This window comes from Crotalus tigris, unplaced genomic scaffold, assembly GCF_016545835.1.
Source record: "Crotalus tigris isolate CLP2741 ecotype Arizona unplaced genomic scaffold, ASM1654583v1 scf7180000017614.5298720, whole genome shotgun sequence".
NCBI lineage: Eukaryota > Metazoa > Chordata > Lepidosauria > Squamata > Viperidae > Crotalus > Crotalus tigris.
This window is the reverse complement of record NW_024096513.1, coordinates 828,265-852,776: the sequence shown is the minus strand read 5'-3', so window position 1 is coordinate 852,776 and position 24,512 is coordinate 828,265. Positions and strand designations below refer to the sequence as shown.

At 35.5% G+C, this 24,512-nt stretch overlaps 1 protein-coding gene and 1 pseudogene across 1 annotated transcript; both read right to left on the bottom strand.

Annotated features, from left to right (window-relative positions):
- Positions 1-3,808: 3,808 nt before the first annotated feature.
- On the bottom strand, positions 3,809-8,809 carry LOC120300644 (vomeronasal type-2 receptor 26-like). Its single transcript, XM_039326944.1, has 6 exons — positions 8,610-8,809; positions 7,787-8,078; positions 6,705-7,377; positions 5,244-5,431; positions 4,845-4,971; positions 3,809-4,707 (listed from the first exon to the last, which is right to left on the bottom strand). The coding sequence occupies exons 1-6, from the start codon at positions 8,807-8,809 to the stop codon at positions 3,809-3,811; spliced, it is 2,379 nt and encodes a 792-aa protein (XP_039182878.1).
- A 10,147-nt stretch (positions 8,810-18,956) lies between these two features.
- LOC120300637 lies at positions 18,957-23,838 on the bottom strand (annotated as a pseudogene).
- Positions 23,839-24,512: the final 674 nt, after the last annotated feature.

Here is a 24,512-nt window from a genome sequence, read left to right as displayed (position 1 = left end):
TAGTACATCATGTGATATTTCTGGTTCAGAAAAATTCCTGAAAAAAGAAATAGAAAGATAGTTTGCACTTTACAGGAAATATATGCAGTATAAAACTTATAGAATTATAGAAGTTTTTATTCCTATGAAAGAATGATTTATATAGAATATTTTTGATTATTAAGAGTTACTGCTTATTCCAGAATAAGTGTTCATTTTGCTGCAATTTCACTAGTTTGCAAGATTTTTCAACACAGCTGTTGAACTAGACTTTCATAATGTAGCTTTCCTGGTTGCTATTAGGGTATTTCAGATATTGTCTTAAACTATATCCAATGTTTGCAGAGACATTTTCATGGATTTTATACTTTTGATTCATAAAGCATTACATAAATATAGTAAAATGCTAATTAACATTTGATGGGTATATATTTAATATAGTATATCAGTATAGGATTTGTTAGAGTTCCTTGAAGTGTACTTGTGCTATACATTTAAAAGCATTTTTAAAAACTCCTTCATACTGGGTAATAACCATACACTCTCTTTCCATTAATTTATATTTCCACTGTAATCTGTTGTCAGGTGTTAATGACATGGGACATTTATTGAAATGATATGAAATGTATTCTTCCTTCTGTCTCATCCTTTTTCCTAAGTGTTTGCTTACCAATAAACATAATAAAGAATGATTTGGTTTGGTTTAAAATAAGAAGTCTGACATTTTTCAAGAGAATTAAATATGAAATTCACCCTAAATCCTAGAAAAAAATATACAATCTTCTCTGACAGAGGGAGAGATTACAAAGATGAAAATACCTGGAGGAAAAGTTAGAGTGTTCCACTAGATAGAGATTCAGAATAAGAGAGTTGGAAGGGACATTGTAGGTCATTTAATCCAACCCTCTGTTCAAGCAGGAGATCCTATACCATTTCTGGCAAGTGGCTGTCCAATCTCTTATTGAAAGCTTCCAGTGATGAAGCATCTACAATTTCTGAAGGCAAATTGATCCATTGGTTGATTGTTCTTACTGTCAGAAAATTTCTCCTTATTTCTAGTTGAATCTCTCTTGATCAGTTTCCATCCATTGTTCCTTGTCTGGCTTTTCAGTGGTTTGGAAAATAGGTTGACCCCCCTCTTCTCTTGGACAGCCCTTCAAATATTGGAACACTGTTATCATGTCATCCATGGCCCTTCTCTTCACTAGACTAGCCATGCCCAGTTCTTGCAACTGTTCTTCATACGTTTTAGCCTCTAGGCCACTAATCATCTTAGTTGCTCTTCTCTGCACTCTTTCTAGAGTCTCAACATCTTTTTTATAGTGTGGTGACCAAAACTGGATGCAGTATTCTAGGTGTCACTTACTAAGGCTTTATAGAGTGGTATTAATACCTCACATGATGATAGATAGGTAGATATGTAGGTAAGCATGTAGGTAGATATATAAATAGATTAGATATAGTTAGATAGATGATATCTATCTATCTATCTATCTATCTATCTATCTATCTATCAAGATAGATAGATAGATAGATAGATAGATAGATAGATAGATAGATAGATAGATCAAATCATCCAAACGATAATGAAAGTGCAAGCCTACTTCAGACAGGAACTAGTTACTTTTGGACTTCTCTACAAGTCCACTTGGTGGCATGATGTCCCACATAGTTTATCAGTTTTATAAATTGAAATTTAAAGAACATCCTTGTATAAAACCTTATTATATACCATTGTAATATTTATTTGTTTGTTTGTTTAGCTGCCCATTTACTGTCAGTATCTCTGGGCTGTTAAAAAAAATAAAAATCCAATATACAAACAATAAAAATAATAACCCCCCACACTCCTGGTGGTAACAATCAATCAGATAAGCCACTTGATGTGCTCCATCCCATTTTGACTTCCAGGTCATAACTTGACATAACCAGGTCGTCAGGTCCTTGCCAAAGAATATCAAAGTAGGAGCCAATCTAAATTCCATAGGAATGATGTTCCAAAGGGAGAAGGCCTTCTTCTGAGTCCCACCAAAAAGGCAATGGAGCCTAACATTTATTTCTATCTTATGTCTTCAGATCATCATCTTAACGGTAGAAGTCAGAGATCTTATACAGGTGAAACTCGAAAAATTAGAATATCATGCAAAAGTTCATTTATTTCAGTAATGCGACTTAAAAGGTAAAACTAATATATGAGGTAGACTCATTACATGCAAAGCAAGATAGTTCAAGCTGTAATTTGTCATAACTGTGATGATTATAGCTTACAGCTCATGAAAACCCCAAATCCACAATCTCAGAAAATTAGAATATTACATGCAATCAATAAAACAAGGATTGTACATAGAACAATATCGGACCTCTGAAAAGTATAAGCATGCATATGTACTCAGTACTTGGTTTGGGCCCCTTTTGCAGCTATTACTGCCTCAGTGCGGTGTGGCATGGAAGCTATCAGACTGTGACACTGCTGAGGTATTATGGAGGACCAGAATGCTTCAATAGCGGCCTTCAGCTCTTCTGCATTGTTCGGTCTCATGTCTCTCATCTTTCTCATGGCAATGCCCCATAGATTCTCTATGGGGTTCAGGTCAGGTAAGTTTGCTGGCCAATCAAGCACAGGAACCCTTTGCAGGTGTTATGGCTTAATTAGCTGATTAGAGTGGGACACTTTGGGCCTAGAATATTGAACCTTTACACAATATTCTAATTTTCTGAGATTGTGGATTTGGGGTTTTCATGAGCTGTAAGCCATAATCATGACAATTATGACAAATCACAGCTTGAACTATCTTGCTTTGCATGTAATGAGTCTATCTTATATATTAGTTTCACCTTTTAAGTTGCATTACTGAAATAAATGAACTTTTGCACAATATTCTAATTTTTCGAGTTTCACCTGTATAAGATCTCTGACTTCTACCATTAAGATGATGATCTGAAAACATAAGATGGAAATAAATGCTCCATTGCCTTTTTGGTGGGACTCAGAAGAAGTCCTCAGTAAAAATGTTTGGGAGTGGAGATTAATGTCAGACACAAAAAAAGAAGTCCACACATGAAGGTTCAAATAATTGATTTATTGTTTAAAATCTATGCAGAGAAATCTACTCCATGAATGGTCAGCATATGGTTAGAACGAGATAAGGATCAATGGCATTCAAGGGGTGGTTGCACTTGTGGCTATGTAATTGATTACTCTTTTCATTCATCCCTCTGGTTCTACCACTCTTCTCCTACATAAATAAAATCACTCTTCATTATAGATATTGGGCAGCATATACTTTGAATAAAGGTTGACGAAGAAGCAAGAATACATTTCATTTCAATAGATTTTCATATTATTACAATCTGATAATCAATTTCAGTGAACCTATGTTTATATAAAAAGAATGAATAGTAATGATTCAACATGACATTTTAAAAACAAGGTGAAATGTACAGCATTCAGAAACTTAATATAGAATAGTATTTATAGAAACTATTCTATAAATAGAAAGTATAAACATCATGAAAGTAACATGTCAAACATTGGACAAGCTTTGAGTCAAAACCTGAAAAGTCCTAACAATTCATGATAAATCAATTTTTTTCAAAGTCTCATGAAGTAGAGTGTTACAAGAGACAAAGCATTATATTCTACCATCTTGGAAAATAGTTGAAAATGCAGCACTCCAAACATTTATTTGGGGCAACTATAATAAATCTTGCTACAAAGACTCTCCTTTGACAAAAAATAAAACTTCTATATACTTTCTCTAGACAGCAAACAGTCTTTCTATTCTTTCTTGTCACTAACTTCTCTGGGCCAGAAAGATCACATGTTATACTAATTTCTCTTTGTGAGATGCTCCCTTTGGTTTAGTTCAGGCCGGAAAACAATGATGTAGCATTTTGGCAAGAATATGCATCCCAGTAATGCAGCACTGGAGGACAAGATGGAGAAGATCTCCACAGCTACCATGGCTTTTCCTTTTGTACTCAGATAGGCTGGAAAAAAGGAGATCCACACACTGCAAAAGGCCAACATACTGAAGGTGATGAACTTGGCTTCATTAAAGCTGTCAGGTAATTTACGGGCAAGAAAAGCCACAATAAAGCTGGCCATAGTCAAGACACCCATGTAGCCCAAGACACAATAAAAGAAGAAAGCTGACCCCTCATTGCATTGTAAAATCATTTCTTGGAGCTGTGAGTGCATGTCTAACTCAGGGAATGGTGAAGATGTTGACAACCAAATAATACAAATACATACTTGGAAAAAGGAGCAGGAAAAGACAGTAGAAAAAGCCAATCTTTTCCCTAACCATCTTCTCATGTGAGATCCTGGTTTAGTAGCCATGAAAGCAACCAGCACAATGATGGTTTTGGACAGCACACTAGAAATAGCCACTGAGAATGTGGTTCCAAAAGTTGATTGTCGGAGAAGGCAGGTCACTTTACCAGGTTGGCTGAGGAAAAACAAAGAAGAGAGAAAACAGACCAGAAGAGAAACAAGCAGGGTGTAGGTAAGGGACTGGTTGTTGGCTTTGACAATGGGAGTGTCCCTGTGCTTAATAAAAGTTCTAAGTACCCAAGATGTCAAGAAAAAGAAACCAAGAGCTGATGACGCTAAACCAATTCCTAAGGGTTCTTCAATAGTTAGAAATACCACCCGTTTCAGGGTACATCCATTCTTTTCTTTATTTGGATAATGATCTTCTGGACATTCAAAACAGTCATCCATATCTGGGAGGAAAGTCAAAGAAATTTGTTATCTGGGCATTCCAAATCAATGAAACTCATTTTATCCATTGTAAGCATCGTAAACTTGTATATACAAGTTTGCTTAAGTCTAATGAAAAATGGTAGAATTCCTACCATACCATTTTGATTTGAAATCTTCCCTTCTGGGCATGGAACACAGTCATAGCAGCAGAACTGATCCCCTTCAATCCCTTTCTTCCAGTCCCCAGGAAAACAAGGGTCATTGCATCGAGAAAATGGAAGAACCTTACCATAAATAAAAAAATGGTTTGAAAAGAAGGGTTTTTAAAACAGTTTCTGATTTTTCTGATTTCAGATGGAAATGCACACCAAATATGAAACGGCTTTTACATTGCAATATCAGTTTTGTCAATCTGATGAATCATTGATCATCAACAACATTTGAAGGAATATGCCATTGTTTAGTTAAAAAAACCCAGAAATTAGATTTCTAAAGAGACTATGTTCAATATGGGATCCTAATCGATTAAGGCATGGTGGATTCATTAATTCAATACCTGGTTAAAAGCTGGACTCCAGACAATCAAATCTTCATCCATGGATAATTCCTTCCCTTTTGGAGCTTGCAGATCCATCTTTCCAATTCTAACTCTCTGAAAGGATCTGTTTGGAAAAGTGATCAAATTGGTGATGTCAAATCCACCTGTTGCTTCCCCTTTCTCATTCAGGAACACTTCTTCCCCAGCTGAATTGTTGAAAGAAATGCCATGAAGAAATGGATGGAGCTACTTGAAAGAGAATGAAAGAGAGAGGATGTTGAGAGCTATATAATAGAGAGGAGAAAATCATATTAAAGTTTCATTCAATCATTCTTCCAATTGTTATAACTATTATTAAATATATGTGCTTAGAATTTGGATAATCAATATTGCATGATAATGTACATGTCCACACTATATACCTAATTTAATATTAATATAAGGAAAGGAAAGAATGAACTGAAGCAGAAAGTAAAAAAAGATTCTGGATTTTTGTAACTTCCTTTAATTATGTTTTAGGTTCACTATTTAAACAACTAATTCAAGATAAATCATATCTAATCTTTCCTCATCGATACAAAGTTATTTGACAGTCTGAGGTCTGACTAATGTCCTTTAGCCAGTTTTTAGAATCTGAGATCCAAGCATTCCTCCATAGAGAGATGCAAGATAGAGATTATTGCAAAAATGTTTCATACTATGGATGCCTCATCTAAAAAGGACCATTTTTATTTCATTCCTCTAAAACTCTGATAGAGATAGGAAGCTCAGCTTTTTACCCATGAAAAGTTCATGAGCCACACAAAGTTTTTGGGGAATTGACTGTTTTTGGAGAAGGCAATGACAAGTAATCTAAATTATCACTTTAACTAGCTCATATTGTGCAATGTATGGTGATTTAGTAAATAAAGTCTGCTGATATATAAACCATAATTTATACAGTAACTTCTCAATGGCCAGAATAATAACAGAAACTACTTTTTCTGTAGAAAAAGAATAGTATGTCAGAGTCAAAAGGGACCAGAAGGTCTTTTAATCCTATACTATTTCAGACAAATGGTTGTCCTTCTCTTAAATATCACCAGAGTAGGAGCATTCAAAAATTTGGAAGGCAAGCTGTTCCACTAATTCATTTTTAATTGTTCTCACCATCAGGAAATTCCAACTTATTTCTAAGTTGTTTTCTCAAGCTTGATTCCAAATGCAGAAAATATTAAGACTCTACACAAAAAATAATTCTACCTCAAACTGCTTATTGAAATACAAGAAATGTCCAATGAAAAGGGAATACCTGCCAAGCCTGGAGATGTGGAAGGTCAGGATTTTTACACATCATAGTTTTTTTTCTATTGGAATGTAATGTGTATAGAGCTTGCAAAGCATGAGCCACAGCATGAACAGCATTGTAGATACTATAGCTTTGTCCAGTCATTTCCATTTCAAAAGCAGGTCCAGGAAGATCCTCTAGCTTCATCTCACCAGTGCACTGCCTAGTCTGCGTTTCTTGTAATTCTGCTTTTGGAAATGAACAATCAAATAACTGTTCCCAAACTTCCCAAAGAAACTCATCTCTGTAGACTGAAAGAGGATTTACAGTCTGAAGAAATTCCTTGAAACCTACAACTGCTATTGAATGAGCATTGAATGAAATAGCCCCATGAAACACCTGGAGATCCCAACTGATTTGGAATCCTGATAATACAAAATCAATCTGTGCAGTCATGATCCATACCTTTCTAAATAATGAAATTTCCTTCCTTTCAGGATCTACCATAAACGTGACAATTCTTAACCACATAATTGTCAATGCTTCTCCATAGACAAGAAATGCATTGGCTTTGGTATTTATCCAATTCCATGAAATAGTTGAGATTGTTTGATAAATTTGTGGAAAGTCTTCTGGGTGTACTCGTGAAAGCCTTTGTATGAATGATGAGCAGATTCCATTCTTTGCAAGTAAGGGCTGCATTTTCTGTAAGAAATTTTCTCCATTGTTGTTACCAATAGCAAAAATCCCAATCCAGGTCCACCTGAAATGGTGAATGAGTTGGATAATCCCAATGTACTGATGGTCCTCTTTTGGGACCATGAAATAAAGTGAAGAGAGCTTACTATTCTCAAATTCCTCTTGGGCTAATGAGCCGTATGTCAGCTGCAAGAAAGTGGAGTAATATTTTCTTCAGTAGTAAGATCAAATGTAATTGTCCTGATCTAGTTTTCATATAATATATATCCAAGGAAGGAATTGCTTTTGTTAAATTCTTCTAAGTATAAAAATGGCAAGGAATTTCTTGGAATTACTTGGAACACATATAATTGATCAATTCTTTGGTAGAAGCAAAGAATTCTATGTTCACGTTTTTCCTCACGTAGGGAATGTCTACAGATATTCACTTCTTGTATTTGGCATTGTAGTTTCAGAATTATGCTAACTAATAGACCTTAAGCCAGGCAGAACACCTTTTTTCAAACCTAAGCTAATCTTAACACCTCTTAATTATTTCATAACAACATCAAGAACAGAACATAGAATTTTTCTGTTTAACCCTTTCACCACTTACTTGTGGAATCTTGAAGAATCTTGTAATTTCAGCAATATGAGATGATGTGACAAAATCCAATCCCCCAATAATAGCCACCAGATTCTTCTGGCCATCACACTTGTAGTTAGGAACAAATTCCTGGGATTTGAAAAGGAGGTCCAGAGTGGTGCGATAGGTCATCCTTGCATTGAGGTAACTGTCAAAGATGTGGAACCCGAGAGTGATGTTAGGTAACATCTGGAAGTCCTCATTGATCTCCTTCACAGCAAAGGCCAAGGCAAGAATGTGTTGATGAAATTTGGTGATTATGCTACAAATAATTTAAATCCCCCATTGAAATTTTTTTACAAGCCTTGTAAGGTGGCATCATTTCCATATAAGTAAGAGACATCTTATGGTAGTAAGAAGACAATAGCTTTCCTAAAATGCTTAATAATTTGTACAGAGTTCAAATTTATTTTAAGCAACATTTCCATGATTTCCAACAAATATGTACTACAACAAATAAAAGTAGTGGCCCTTTTCAAAGTAGTATATTTTCTATCACTTATTTACTGTATATTTGTTTTATTAAGAGAGATAATGCCAAACCTTTTTTAAAAAAACCTTTATGTCAGTAATTGTTCAAATAGAGACTTCTTGATTTTAAATTTTGTACATTTCATGTCAAGGACTTTGAAAAAAATCTAAAGATTATTTTTTCTCTCACAATGAGGTACAACTCAAAAAAAGAAGACATAGATTACATCAAAAATCCTAAATGTATGAACAAAGATATTTTAGTCATATAAAGGAAATTTTGAAAGTCTGGGTAATATTAGATAGAGAAAAAAATTCTTACGTTGGTATTTCATAAGGTTTTATAGAAGGGTTTTCACTAAATTTAATTTCATAAAGGTGGTAACCCATGTGAGATGCCATCACACCAATGATGAAGTCACCATGCTGATACCACTCATGTGGAACAAGGAAAGCATCGCTTGCAGGGCATTTCAGAGAAACTACTTTGTACACCAAAAATATCAGAAAAAACATTTTCATGCTTTGTTATTGTGAAAATGTTTTCCCTTCCCTCCTACTGATCAAGAGGTAAATATAATCCAATACTTCATCTAAAGATTGATCCAAGGCTTATCTCTGAGAATGCACCTAATGAGAAAATCTGTCAGTTTTTATTTAAAGATCCACATGAGCGCAAAATTGCATCTTGAACACCATCAGGATTTGAACAGATACTCTGGGAGAGGAAAACAGAGGGTAGAAAGCTGAAGCAAAGTATATGACAGAGCCATTATTACCCTTGTGCCAAACTTCCTGTGGTTCAAGTGTTACTTTATATTCAAACTGATACCTTGATCGTTGTTGAATATAATTCCCTTCTGTGCAGCCTTTGGTTTTTTGGCCTAGCTAAGAAAGCATGGTGATTCCTCCAGGAGATAATTGTTCTGTTTTGATGAGATAATAATTGGCCAATGGTTCAACTATTTTTTTTTAAAGGAGCAAATGTCAATGACAGTATTTTTTTTTTTAAAAAAAGTTTTTTATTTATAAAAAAGTTAAAACAAGCATGGACATAACATAACATTCCAGTGTATATATTCCTAACAATTTTTTCCTCATCATACATATAATTCTTAATTTCTATATGTACATATTTTTCTATATAATACAGTCTCTAATTTGTTTCTCTATATACTGACATACAGTTTGATATATCTCTATCGTAACACTAACTTAAAATCTGAACAGTTCTCCTTGATTCACACAACAATAGAATTTGTCTCAGATTTCAAAGTAATCTGACTCCGTCTTGTCCTTCATTTCCATTGTGAGCCTATCCATATCAGCACACAATAAGATTTTATATAAAATCTCTTCTTCTGTTGGAATTTCTTTATTCTTCCAGTTTCGTGCATACGCCAATCTAGCAGCCGTGAGAATATGTAGCATCAAGTACAATATCCCTTTTGTTATATTTCTGCATAGTTATGCCTAGTAGAAAGAGTTCTGGTTTTAGCTCTACCTCTATCATTAGTATTTTTTCCAGCCATTTTTTAACCTTGTTCCAAAAGTCACGGGCTTTTGAGCACTTCCACCACAGGTGGTAATATGTCCCTCTTGCCAATTTACATTTCCAGCATGTGGAAGAAATATTTGGACCCATTTTAGCTAATCTTGTGGGTAGGATATGCCATCTGTAGAACATTTTATAATAATAATAATAGTAGTAATGTTGGAAGGGGCATTGGAGGTCATCTAGTCCAACCCCCTGCTCAGGCAGAAAACCCTACACCATTTCTGACAAATGGCTGTCCAGTCTCCTCTTAAAAATTTCCAGTGTTGGAGCATTTACTGCTTCTGGGGCAGGCTGTTCCACTGATTAATTGTTCTCACTGTCAGGAAGTTTCTCCTTAATTCTTGGTTGCTTCTCTCCTTGATTAGTTTCCACCCATTGCTTCTTGTCCTGCCTTCAGGTGCTTTGGAAAAGCTTAATTCCCTCTTCTTTATGGCAGCCCCTGAGATATTGGAAAATTGCTATCATGTCCCCCCCTTGTCCTCCTCTTCGTTAAACTAGACATCCCCAATTCTAGCAACCGTTCCTTATATGTTTTAGCCTCCAGTCCCCTAATCATCTTTGTTGCTCTTCTCTGTACTCTTTCTAGAGTCTCAACATCTTTTTTACATCGTGGTGACCAAAACTGGATGCAGTATTCCAAGTGTGGCCTTACCAAGGCATTGAAGAGTGGTATTAATACTTCACGTGATCTTGATTCTATCCCTCTGTTAATATAGCCTAGCACTGTGTTGGCCTTTTTGGCAGCTGCAGCACACTGCTGGCTCATATTTGGGTGATTGTCTACTAGGACTCTGAGGTCCCTCTCACAGTTACTACTGTTGAGCATGGTGCCACCTATGCTGTACTTGTGCATTTGTTTTTTCTTGCCTAAATGTAGAACCTTGCTTTTTTCACCATTGAATTTCATTTTGTTAGTTAGTGCCCAGGTTTCAAGTCTTTCCAGATGCTTCTGTATCTTAAGCCTGTCTTCTGGAGTGTTGGCTATTCCTGCCAGCTTGGTGTCGTCTGCAAATTTGATGAGCTCCCCATCTATCCCTTCATCCAAATCATTTATGAAGATGTTGAAGAGTACTGGGCCCAGAACAGAGCCCTGGGGCACCCCATTACACACTTCCCTCCATATTGATGCAGTTCCATTGAGGACCACTCGCTGAGTACGGCCAGTCAGCCAGCTACGGATCCATCTGGTGGTGATTCTGTTTACCCCACATTTTTCTATCTTATCAAGTAGTAGATTGTGATCTACTTTATCAAATGCCTTACTGAAGTCCAAGTAAATTATGTCCACAGCATTCCTCTGATCCACTAACTTTGTCACTTGGTCAAAGAATGCAATAAGATTTGTCTGGCATGATCTATTTTTGACAAACCCATGTTGGCTTTTAGTAATGACTTTGTTTGCCTCTAGGTGTTCGTTGATTCATTGTTTGATTATCTTTTCCAGGATCTTCCCAGGTATTGAGATCAGGCTGATAGGTCTGTAATTTCCTGGATCCATTTTTTTTTCCTTTTTTGAGGATGGGAACTACATCAGCTCTTTTCCAGTTTTGTAGAGGTTTTCTTTGTAGGAGGTGGCCAAAGTAAGCTTCCTATTCCATACCCATAATTCTTGCCAGATATGCAGATCAAAGTTGAGATCAAAATCCCTGCTCCACGTTAACATGGTTTCTTTTACCTGTTCCTCATACATTGCCTGATCTAATAAATAATGAAATAGCTTTTTAATCCTTTTTTCCTCAGTACCAAGTAATATTTTATGCTGCCCTATCAGTTCTATTTTTATGCCTCACTCTTTTTTATCTTTCCAATATCTTGCCTGTAGTTGAAGGTATGCTCCCCATTCTCGTTCTATCCCTTAGATCAATGACAGTAATTTAAGGGAGATTTGTAATAAAATATATGCTTAGTTGTAGAAAGTGTTTTTTGAAGCTACCACATTGATTTTCTACCATTTTTTTCACAAAATAGAATATGAACAGATCCACCAGGTATCAGTCTTTTATTGCATGTATGTTTTGTGAGGAATAACAATGCACAATTTTTTAAAAAAACTACCTTGAGTTGACTAAAAATCTTCAAAATATTTCTTGCACCAAAGTTTCCTACATTCTATAGCCAACACTTAGCAAAATCTAAAGAATCTTATTTCTTCTACCACAACTAGAAATATTTGAAAGACAGAGTGGCTTACATTAGAGATACAGTAAAGCCTTTTGCTCATTTCAGCAATTTGGGGGGAGCTGCCTAAGATTATAAAAAGAAGAAAAAAACTCTTTACATGGCATGTCATAAGGTTTTACACAAGGATGTTCCTTCAATTTCAGTTCATAAAAATGATAAACTATATTGGATGCCATGCCACCAATTAATAAATCACCACTCTGCATGGAGGTCTATAAGGGGCTGCCCTTGAAAAGTATCTGGAAGCTCCAGTTGATTCAAAGTGCAGGCCCCCGTATGGTTTTATGCACACCCAGATTATACATATGCCACCTTTCTTATGGGAGTTGCATTGGCTGACAATTTGCTTCCGGGTACAATTCAAGGTACTAGCTGTCACCTTTAAACCCTACATGGCTTAGGACCACGTTATTTGAGGAACTGTCTCTTCCTGATCAGATCCACATGATCCAGTGGAGCAAGGAGGCAGGCAATGTTTATAATGGCCCCCACTTTTTTATTATAAATTTTTACAATTTTACAATAAAAACCCCTTCCCAATCCCTCCCAACTCACCCCCAAACCCTCCCTCATTCTTCCCAGAGCTGAATACAGGGTTAACTAGAACTTAAAAGAAAAAACTTTTAAACTCAAATAAACCTCAAACAAATATGATTACATTCAATAAACAAATTGTTAAGTACTTAACTCCATTATGTATAAAAAACAGAAAGAGAAAAAGAAGAAAATAAAAAAAAATAACAAAAGGAAAAAAACTATTCTACACTTCTAAATAATATCTTAAACTTTAAATATAAATTATTCAAAAGCTAAATGATATTTTCTTATATCATACTTATATTGTATAAAATTTATCCATCTTTTCCACACCAAGAGATACTTCTCTTGTGATTTATCTTTCAAAAAAGCCAAAATTTTTGCCATTTCAGATAAGTAAGAAACTTTAAGAAACCATTCCTGCAAAGTAGGCAAAAATTCCTTCTTCCAATATTGTCCTATTAACAACCTTGCCGCTGTAATTAAGTTTAACATTAAAATAATCTCTTTGTCATCACAATCAGAAACAATACCCAACAAAAACAATTGTGGGGTAAATTTTATCCTTCTTTTGAAAATTCTTTGAATATTCCACCATATCTTGATCCAAAAGGCTTTTATACTTTTACATGACCACCAGATAAGATAATACGTTGCATCCAAGCAACCACATCTCCAACATTTAGGCTGCAAATTTGAGTATATACGACACATTTTTTGTGGATCAAGGTGCCATCTATAAAACATTTTATAGAAATTTTCCCCTAAATTTTGCGCTTGTGTAAATTTAACATTCCTCACCCAAATAGTCTCCCATGTATCTAATAAAATCGGTTCATCAAAATTTTGAGCCCATTTAACCATACAATCTTTAACTAATTCTGCTTCTGAATCCAATTCCACTAATACACCATAAATTCTTTTTATGTGGGTTCGGCTTTGATCTCTAATTTGTTTTAGCAAATTCTCATCATCTCTAAGCAAACCCACTTTATAATCTATCTTCCACCTTTCCAATAATTGTCTGTACTGAAACCATGAATAATTAATATTTTCTTGTGCTAATTCATCTATGGATTTTAATTGCCAATTTTCACCATCCCACTTAAGTAATTGTATATAAGAAATTCTGTCCATCTTAACTCCTTTCCTTATACCTTCTATTGCATGCCATGGAATAGCCCATAATGGAATTCTTGAATCAATTCTATAATATTTCTTCCAAACCCAAAGTAAAGAAGTTCTTAAAATATGAGACTTAAAAACCCTGTCAACTTTTTTATTATAAATTAAATAGGCATGCCATCCATATAATAAATCCCACCCCTCCAAAAGGAGTATATCTACATTTGTTAAAGTAACCCAATCACTAATTAATGTTAAAACCACAGCATCATAATACAATTTCAAATTCGGTACCTTGAGTCCACCTCTCTCTCGTATATCTTGTATAATTTTAAGTTTTACTCTTGTTTTTTCCCTGCCCAGATAAATTTATTGATACCTTTCTGCCATTCATCTAGGTTTGCTTCTTTTTTTAAAATAGGTATCATTTGAAATAAAAAAAGAAACTTTGGCAAGACATTCATTTTAATCGCTGCTATTCTCCCCAATAGAGACAATTGCAGCTTTTTCCAATTCTCTAAGTCCTTTTGTATTTTAAACCACAGCCTTTCATAATTATTTTTATACAGTTTTGCATTGGAAGCAGATAAAATAACCCCCAAATATTTTACCTTATTAACAACCTCAAAACCTGTCAATCTAACTAAGATCTCCTTATCCAAGTTGGTCATGTTTTTTGGCAATATTTTAGTCTTATTATTATTAATCTTGAAACCTGAAACTTGTCCAAACTGATTTATCAATTGTAACAACTCCATTACAGAATAAGTTGGTTGAGACAAAGTAACAACCAGATCATCTGCGAAGGCCCTTAATTTATAATCATTTTTGTTGATTTCTATTCCTTTTATGTTAGGTGACTCACGAATTTTAATCAGCAAAATTTCCAAGGTTAAAACAAACAGCAAAGGCCCCTTTTCGATTGGAAATACCTCTGATAAACCTCCATTAACTATAAGTTGTGCTGTTTGTTTTTGATAGATGGCTCGAAGAGCCTGTAAAATTTTATCTCCAAAATTCATTTCCTCAACCAATCTTAACATAAATTGCCAATTTAACTGATCAAAAGCTTTTTCAGCATCTAAAAATATCAATCCTGCAGAAATCTGGTTGTTCTTATCCAAATATTCTATTAAATTAATAATTTGTCTAACATTTTTCATATATCTTCCAGTTATGAAACCAGTTTGATCCATATGTATTAGTTGATTCAACACAGTCAAAAGTCTGTTAGCTAAAATTTTCGAAAAAATCTTATAATCTACATTCAAAAGAGATATGGGTCTATAATTTTTTGGTAGAGTAAGATCTTGGTCCTCTTTTGGGATCAAGGATATAAAAGCTCTATCCCAATTTTATCATAGATCTTATTTATTTCTTCTTCCACTAATATCCCTTATTTAAAATAAAATATTAATCTATCCTATACATATCTAATCCCATCAATCAATCAATCTCTTTAAACTGAGAAAATAAAGTCCAACCTGGAGTCCTTTTTTTCTATTGGGATCATATGTCTATTGGGCTCATGGTCTTGGTCTCACCTTTTTTCATGCCGATACTACGTAGCCATTAAAAATGCTCTTTGAGGAAAGGAATTGTCTTGGAGTCGTTTTTTCTATTGGGCTCATCTATAGGAACCATGACATTGACAGTGAGTGGGAGACCGTAAAATTCTGTGAAATGAATAAATTGTATTTCACTACATTTCCCATATTATTAATATATGTGTTTTTATTGTTTATATATTGGGTTTTATTTTTTTTTAAGTAGCTCAGAGACACTGACTGTCAACACTACAAATGAATTTGGCTGCAGCCATTTTCATCTCGTTTTTCGATTGCAACAGAAAAGGGAAGAGGTGTGTGTATTCTTTTTGTCTAGCTAAAACCTAAAATTGTTCTGTGGGAACCAAGGTCATTGTTACCAGAGTTTTGGCAGGTAGAAGTGTCTGCTAGAAAGCCCGCTAAACTAGTGCATTGGGGAATGTGATTTATGACATAGAAATTGTGTGGGAAGTTCATCTTTGTAACTTTGGAGGAAGGGAATTTTAGTCTTGTTTCACCTTTGTTCATGCCGATACTATGTAGCCATTAAAAATTGTGTTTGAGGAAAGCAATTGTCTTGGAGTCCTTTTTTCTATTGGGTTCATCTATCGGAACCATGACATTGACAGTGAGTGGGAGGCCATAAAATTCTGTGAAATAAATAAATAAATAAATAAATAAATCTCCATACAATGATGTTTCATAAGGTTTTATTCAAGGATGTTCCTTAAATTTCATGTAGCGGAGCTGGGGTGAGAATGGGGCCAGCTGAGAGGTTTTGCGGGAGCTCCAGCAACTTCTGTGGGTCTGGTGGCAGGATGTGGGTCTGAAGAGGGAAGAAAAGGGAGGAGGAAGCTGACGGGAGAGGAGAGAGAAAGAGGCTGGAAAGTAGCGTTTAGCTGCACATTGAGTAGAGACAGCTGAGTGAGGAGAGAGAAAGAGACTGGAACGTAGTGTTTGGCTGGACATTGAGAAGAGCCAGCTGAGGAAGAGAGAGAGAGCAGCTTAGTGGAGCCAGCCATCCAGAGCCAGCTGAATGAAGAAATAGAGATGGAGTAAGAAGGTGGGATCTTTGTGTTTTTCTGCTTTGTTGCAAGCAAGCCGGATGAAGAGGGGGGATAGAGAGTGAGAGTAGCTTGTTGAAGTTTTTATTGTTTTTTCTTCATTGCGGCATGCCAGACAAAGAGACGATAGGTTGGGGAGTTTTATTTCTTTTCCCTTCTTGGTGTCAGCTGGTTGGAGGGAGAGTCAGGAAAGAGTTTGACAGGTTGAGGGTATGTCTTTTAGTGGGAAGTAGAGGAGTTTTTAAAGGATCAGCTTGTGGAAACAAAAAGGGGATAAGGAAGGGATGGGGGAATTACATATACTGAGGGCATAGAGAGACAAGGAGAGTGGATAAAGGAGGTCCCCTGTGAGCTCCAGAGAGGGACTGATTACCATCATCTTAGGTAAGATGCTGTCACCAGATACTGACTACCATCGCTTTAGGCAAGTTGCTGTTACCAGAGACTGACTAACATTGTCTTAGGAAAGCTGCTGTCACCAAAGACTGACAACCATTGGATTAGGCAAGTTGCTTTCACCAGAGACTGGCAACCATTGTCATAGGCAAGCTGCTACTATCAGAGACTGGTTAACATCATCCTAAGCAGGTTGCTGTTACTAGGGACTGACTACTATTGTTTTATACCAGCTGCTGTTACCAGGACTGGACTACCATCGTCTCCTGTAAGTCTTACTGCCTGCATTCAACTATCATCATCCCACGTGAGTTACCATCAAAAGAGATTAACCATCACCACCCCATGGGCATGGCTGTCAACTGTGACTGAACATCACCATGCTACATGCCCTGTTAGGCAGAGGTGCCAATGTGAGAGACTCCTTGGGTTGGCAGCCAGCCGAACAGGGGGCTAAGAGGGTCAAGACTTTAGCGCTCCCTCCAGGAGTGGTGCTACATATAAAACTGGTAAAGTATGTGGGACATCATTCCACCAATGATGAGAAAAGGAGAAGTATCACTTGCAGAGTAGTCCAGAGTAACGAGTTTCTATCTCAATTAGAGTTGCATGTGCATTATAATTTGGGCAACTTGTCCTGTCCATAGGGTCTGTTTATCTATCTATCTATCTATCTATCTATCTATCTATCTATCTATCTATCTATCTATCTATCTATCTATATTTCTACCTACATACTTATATACATATCTATTATCAACATCAAATGAATATTCAAAATTTCTTTTGGGTTTTTTCATGTTTGTAGTTCCTCCCTATATCAGAGAGGGCTGTACATGTTTTCTAGAATTTGTGCTGAATTTTAGGTGATTTTTTTGAAAAATGCCACACTTCTTATTGTAAACCCATTCAAATCACTCTTTGTTATGGTCATTAGTCAGCATACACTTTGAATGAAGGATGAGACAGAAGGAAGAATACATTTCATTTCACTACATTTCCCATATTATTAATATATGATAACAGGTTGCTCTGGAAATTGATTTATTGATAGAGTGAATGTTTATGACCCAGCATGAACACCTATTTCAAGATGCAGTTAAATGTACAGGATTCACAAACTCAATACATTCTACATTTCAAGAACCCTAAAATATTCAAACCTGCTATCATATAATAGTATGCTCAATACACATTAATAAAATGAGAAAAACAGTTCTTACTATATTTATGTAGTGCTTTATTCTTTTTTGTCACTAATTTCTCTGAGCCAGAAAGATCACATGTTATACTAATTTCTCTTTGTGAGTTGTTCCCTGTGGTTGATGTCAGCCAAGCAAACAATGATGTAGATTTTGGCAAAAATATGCATCCCAGTAATGCAGCACTGAAGGACAAGACAGAGAAGACCTCCACAGCTACCATGGCATTTCCTTTTGTGCTCAGGGAGACTGGAAAGAAGGAGATCCAAACACTGCAAAAGACCAACATGCTGAAGGTGATGAACTTGGCTTCATCAAAGCTGTCAGGTAATTTATGGGCAACAAAAGCCACCATAAAGCTGGCAAGAGCTAAGATATACATGTAGCCCAAGTCACAATATCTAAGTATATTTCATTGATCCATTGATTTAGTCACTTTGTTGAAGAATGAAATAAGATTTGTTTGGCATGACCTCTTTTTGATGAATCCATGTTGCCTGAGCAGGGGGATGAATAGAAGACTTTCAAAGTCCCTTCCAACTCTGTTATTCTGATATTCTGCTACAGGTTATAACCTTGTTTGTTTCAAGGTGTTGGAAGATTTGTTTCTTGATTATCTTTTTCCAAGATATTTCCAGATATTGATTTCAGGCTGATTGATCTATAATTTCATGGATTGATTATTTTTCTCCTTTTTTGATTAAGGACATCACAATGTCTGTTCATAAACTAATATTCTGTTTTTAACTTTTGAATTATAGAGAAACCCAAATGGAAAAGGCCAAAATATCAGGCTCTTTCCCTGAAATTTTACTAAAAACAATCTTTGATTTTGTGAAGAGGTGAAAATTGCACGTAAATGTCTTCATTTCTATCATCAATAGATCAGCAACAGAAAATAGCTCTAACTACTTTAATAGGTACTTCAATTCATTTTTCCATTTCATTAAAATGTGAAATCAGGTTACCTAAATGAAATCCTTATCTAATTATGGTCACTAGGACTTCCTATTCTTGTTTGTTAGGAATTTCTCCTAGTGAGAAAAGTCACATGTTATACTAATTTCTCTTTGTGAGATGCTCCCTTTGGTTTAGTTCAGGCCGGAAAACAATGATGTAGCATTTTGGCAAGAATATGCATCCCAGTAATGCAGCACTGGAGGACAAGATGGAGAAGACCTCCACAGCTACCATGGCTTTTCCCTTTGTACTCAGATAGGCTGGAAAGAAGGAAGATCCACACACTGCAAAAGGCCAACATGCTGAAGGTGATGAACTTGGCTTCATTAAAGCTGTCAGGTAATTTACGGGCAAGAAAAGCTACAATAAAGCTGGCAATGGCCAAGACACCCATATAGCCCAATACACAATAAAAGAAGAAAGCTGACCCCTCATTGCATTGTAAAATAATTTCTTGGAGCTGTAAATGCATGTCCAACTCAGGGAATGGTGGAGATGTTGACAACCAAAGAATACAAATACATACTTGGAAAAAGGAGCAGAAAAGGACAGTAGAAAAAGCCAATCTTTTCCCTAACCATCTTCTCATGGGAGATCCTGGTTTAGTGGCCATGAAAGCAACCAGCACAATGATGGTTTTGGACAGCACACTAGAAATAGCCACTGAGAATGTGGTTCCAAAAGTTGATTGTCGGAGAAGGCAGGTCACTTTACCAGGTTGGCTGAGGAAAAACAAAGAAGAGAGAAAACAGAGCAGAAGAGAAACAAGCAGGGTGTAGGTAAGGGACTGGTTGTTGGCTTTGACAATGGGAGTGTCCCTGTGCTTAATAAAAGTTCCAAGTACCCAAGATGTCAAGAAAAAGAAACCAAGAGCTGATGACGCTAAACCAATTCCTAAGGGTTCTTCAATAGTTAGAAATACCACCCGTTTCAGGGTACATCCATTCTTTTCTTTATTTGGATAATGATCTTCTGGACATTCAAAACAGTCATCCATATCTGTGAGGAAAGTCAAAGAAATTTGTTATCTGGGCATTCCAAATCAATGAAACTCATTTTATTCATTGTAAGCATCGTAAACTTGTATATACAAGTTTGCTTAAGTCTAATGAAAAATGGTAGAATTCCTACCATACCATTTTGATTTGAAATCTTCCCTTCTGGGCATGGAACACAGTCATAGCAGCAGAACTGATCCCCTTCAATCCCTTTCTTCCAGTCCCCAGGAAAACAAGGGTCATTGCATCGAGAAAATGGAAGAACCTTACCATAAATAAAAAAATGGTTTGAAAAGAAGGGTTTTTAAAACAGTTTCTGATTTTTCTGATTTCAGATGGAAATGCACACCAAATATGAAACGGCTTTTACATTGCAATATCAGTTTTGTCAATCTGATGAATCATTGATCATCAACAACATTTGAAGGAATATGCCATTGTTTAGTTAAAAAAACCCAGAAATTAGATTTCTAAAGAGACTATGTTCAATATGGGATCCTAATCGATTAAGGCATGGTGGATTCATTAATTCAATACCTGGTTAAAAGCTGGACTCCAGACAATCAAATCTTCATCCATGGATAATTCCTTCCCTTTTGGAGCTTGCAGATCCATCTTTCCAATTCTAACTCTCTGAAAGGATCTGTTTGGAAAAGTGATCAAATTGGTGATGTCAAATCCACCTGTTGCTTCCCCTTTCTCATTCAGGAACACTTCTTCCCCAGCTGAATTGTTGAAAGAAATGCCATGAAAAAATGGATGGAGCTACTTGAAAGAGAATGAAAGAGAGAGGATGTTGAGAGCTATATAATAGAGAGGAGAAAATCATATTAAAGTTTCATTCAATCATTCTTCCAATTGCTATAACTATTATTAAATATATGTGCTTAGAATTTGGATAATCAATATTGCATGATAATGTACATGTCTACACTATATACCTAATTTAATATTAACATAAGGAAAGGAAAGAATGAACTGAAGCAGAAAGTAAAAAAAGATTCTGAATTTTTGTAACTTCCTTTAATTGTGTTTTAGGTTCAATATTTAAACAACTAATTCAAGATAAATCATATCTAATCTTTCCTCATCGATACAAAGTTATTTGACAGTCTGAGGTCTGACTAATGTCCTTTAGCCAGTTTTTAGAATCTGAGATCCAAGCATTCCTCCATAGAGAGATGCAAGATAGAGATTATTGCAAAAATGTTTCATACTATGGATGCCTCATCTAAAAAGGACCATTTTTATTTCATTCCTCTAAAACTCTGATAGAGATAGGAAGCTCAGCTTTTTACCCATGAAAAGTTCATGAGCCACACAAAGTTTTTGGGGAATTGACTGTTTTTGGAGAAGGCAATGACAAGTAATCTAAATTATCACTTTAACTAGCTCATATTGTGCAATGTATGGTGATTTAGTAAATAAAGTCTGCTGATATATAAACCATAATTTATACAGTAACTTCTCAATGGCCAGAATAATAACAGAAACTACTTTTTCTGTAGAAAAAGAATAGTATGTCAGAGTCAAAAGGGACCAGAAGGTCTTTTAATCCTATACTATTTCAGACAAATGGTTGTCCTTCTCTTAAATATCACCAGAGTAGGAGCATTCAAAAATTTGGAAGGCAAGCTGTTCCACTAATTCATTTTTAATTGTTCTCACCATCAGGAAATTCCAACTTATTTCTAAGTTGTTTTCTCAAGCTTGATTCCAAATGCAGAAAATATTAAGACTCTACACAAAAAATAATTCTACCTCAAACTGCTTATTGAAATACAAGAAATGTCCAATGAAAAGGGAATACCTGACAAGCCTGGAGATGTGGAAGGTCAGGATTTTTACACATCATAGTTTTTTTTCTATTGGAATGTAATGTGTATAGAGCTTGCAAAGCATGAGCCACAGCATGAACAGCATTGTAGATACTATAGCTTTGTCCAGTCATTTCCATTTCAAAAGCAGGTCCAGGAAGATCCTCTAGCTTCATCTCACCAGTGCACTGCCTAGTCTGCGTTTCTTGTAATTCTGCTTTTGGAAATGAACAATCAAATAACTGTTCCCAAACTTCCCAAAGAAACTCATCTCTGTAGACTGAAAGAGGATTTACAGTCTGAAGAAATTCCTTGAAACCTACAACTGCTCTTGAATGAGCATTGAATGAAATAGCCCCATGAAACACCTGGAGATCCCAACTGATTTGGAATCCTGATAATACAAAATCAATCTGTGCAGTCATGATCCATACCTTTCTAAATAATGAAATTTCCTTCCTTTCAGGATCTACCATAAACGTGACAATTCTTAACCACATAATTGTCAATGCTTCTCCATAGACAAGAAATGCATTGGCTTTGGTATTTATCCAATTCCATGAAATAGTTGAGATTGTTTGATAAATTTGTGGAAAGTCTTCTGGGTGTACTCGTGAAAGCCTTTGTATGAATGATGAGCAGATTCCATTCTTTGCAAGTAAGGGCTGCATTTTCTGTAAGAAATTTTCTCCATTGTTGTTACCAATAGCAAAAATCCCAATCCAGGTCCACCTGAAATGGTGAATGAGTTGGATAATCCCAATGTACTGATGGTCCTCTTTTGGGACCATGAAATAAAGTGAAGAGAGCATACTGTTCTCAAATTCCTCTTGGGCTAATGAGCCGTATGTCAGCTGCAAGAAAGTGGAGTAATATTTTCTTCAGTAGTAAGATCAAATGTAATTGTCCTGATCTAGTTTTCATATAATATATATCCAAGGAAGGAATTGCTTTTGTTAAATTCTTCTAAGTATAAAAATGGCAAGGAATTTCTTGGAATTACTTGGAACACATATAATTGATCAATTCTTTGGTAGAAGCAAAGAATTCTATGTTCACGTTTTTCCTCACGTAGGGAATGTCTACAGATATTCACTTCTTGTATTTGGCATTGTAGTTTCAGAATTATGCTAACTAATAGACCTTAAGCCAGGCAGAACACCTTTTTTCAAACCTAAGCTAATCTTAACACCTCTTAATTATTTCATAACAACATCAAGAACAGAACATAGAATTTTTCTGTTTAACCCTTTCACCACTTACTTGTGGAATCTTGAAGAATCTTGTAATTTCAGCAATATGAGATGATGTGACAAAATCCAATCCCCCAATAAAAGCCACCAGATTCTTCTGGCCATCACACTTGTAGTTAGGAACAAATTCCTGGGATTTGAAAAGGAGGTCCAGAGTGGTGCGATAGGTCATCCTTGCATTGAGGTAACTGTCAAAGATGTGGAACCCGAGAGTGATGTTAGGTAACATCTGGAAGTCCTCATTGATCTCCTTCACAGCAAAGGCCAAGGCAAGAATGTGTTGATGAAATTTGGTGATTATGCTACAAATAATTTAAATCCCCCATTGAAATTTTTTTACAAGCCTTGTAAGGTGGCATCATTTCCATATAAGTAAGAGACATCTTATGGTAGTAAGAAGACAATAGCTTTCCTAAAATGCTTAATAATTTGTACAGAGTTCAAATTTATTTTAAGCAACATTTCCATGATTTCCAACAAATATGTACTACAACAAATAAAAGTAGTGGCCCTTTTCAAAGTATTATATTTTCTATCACTTATTTACTGTATATTTGTTTTATTAAGAGAGATAATGCCAAACCTTTTTTAAAAAAACCTTTATGTCAGTAATTGTTCAAATAGAGACTTCTTGATTTTAAATTTTGTACATTTCATGTCAAGGACTTTGAAAAAAATCTAAAGATTATTTTTTCTCTCACAATGAGGTACAACTCAAAAAAAGAAGACATAGATTACATCAAAAATCCTAAATGTATGAACAAAGATATTTTAGTCATATAAAGGAAATTTTGAAAGTCTGGGTAATATTAGATAGAGAAAAAAATTCTTACGTTGGTATTTCATAAGGTTTTATAGAAGGGTTTTCACTAAATTTAATTTCATAAAGGTGGTAACCCATGTGAGATGCCATCACACCAATGATGAAGTCACCATGCTGATACCACTCATGTGGAACAAGGAAAGCATCGCTTGCAGGGCATTTCAGAGAAACTACTTTGTACACCAAAAATATCAGAAAAAACATTTTCATGCTTTGTTAGTCTGAAAATGTTTTCCCTTCCCTCCTACTGATCAAGAGGTCAATATAATCCAATACTTCATCTAAAGATTGATCCAAGGCTTATCTCTGAGAATGCACCTAATGAGAAAAACTGTCAGTTTTTATTTAAAGATCCACATGAGCGCAAAAGTGCATCTTGAACACCATCAGGATTTGAACAGATACTCTGGGAGAGGAAAACAGAGGGTAGAAAGCTGAAGCAAAGTATATGACAGAGCCATTATTACCCTTGTGCCAAACTTCCTGTGGTTCAAGTGTTACTTTATATTCAAACTGATACCTTGATCGTTGTTGAATATAATTCCCTTCTGTGCAGCCTTTGGTTTTTTGGCCTAGCTAAGAAAGCATGGTGATTCCTCCAGGAGATAATTGTTCTGTTTTGATGAGATAATAATTGGCCAATGGTTCAACTATTTTTTTTTAAAGGAGCAAATGTCAATGACAGTATTTTTTTTTTTAAAAAAAGTTTTTTATTTATAAAAAAGTTAAAACAAGCATGGACATAACATAACATTCCAGTGTAT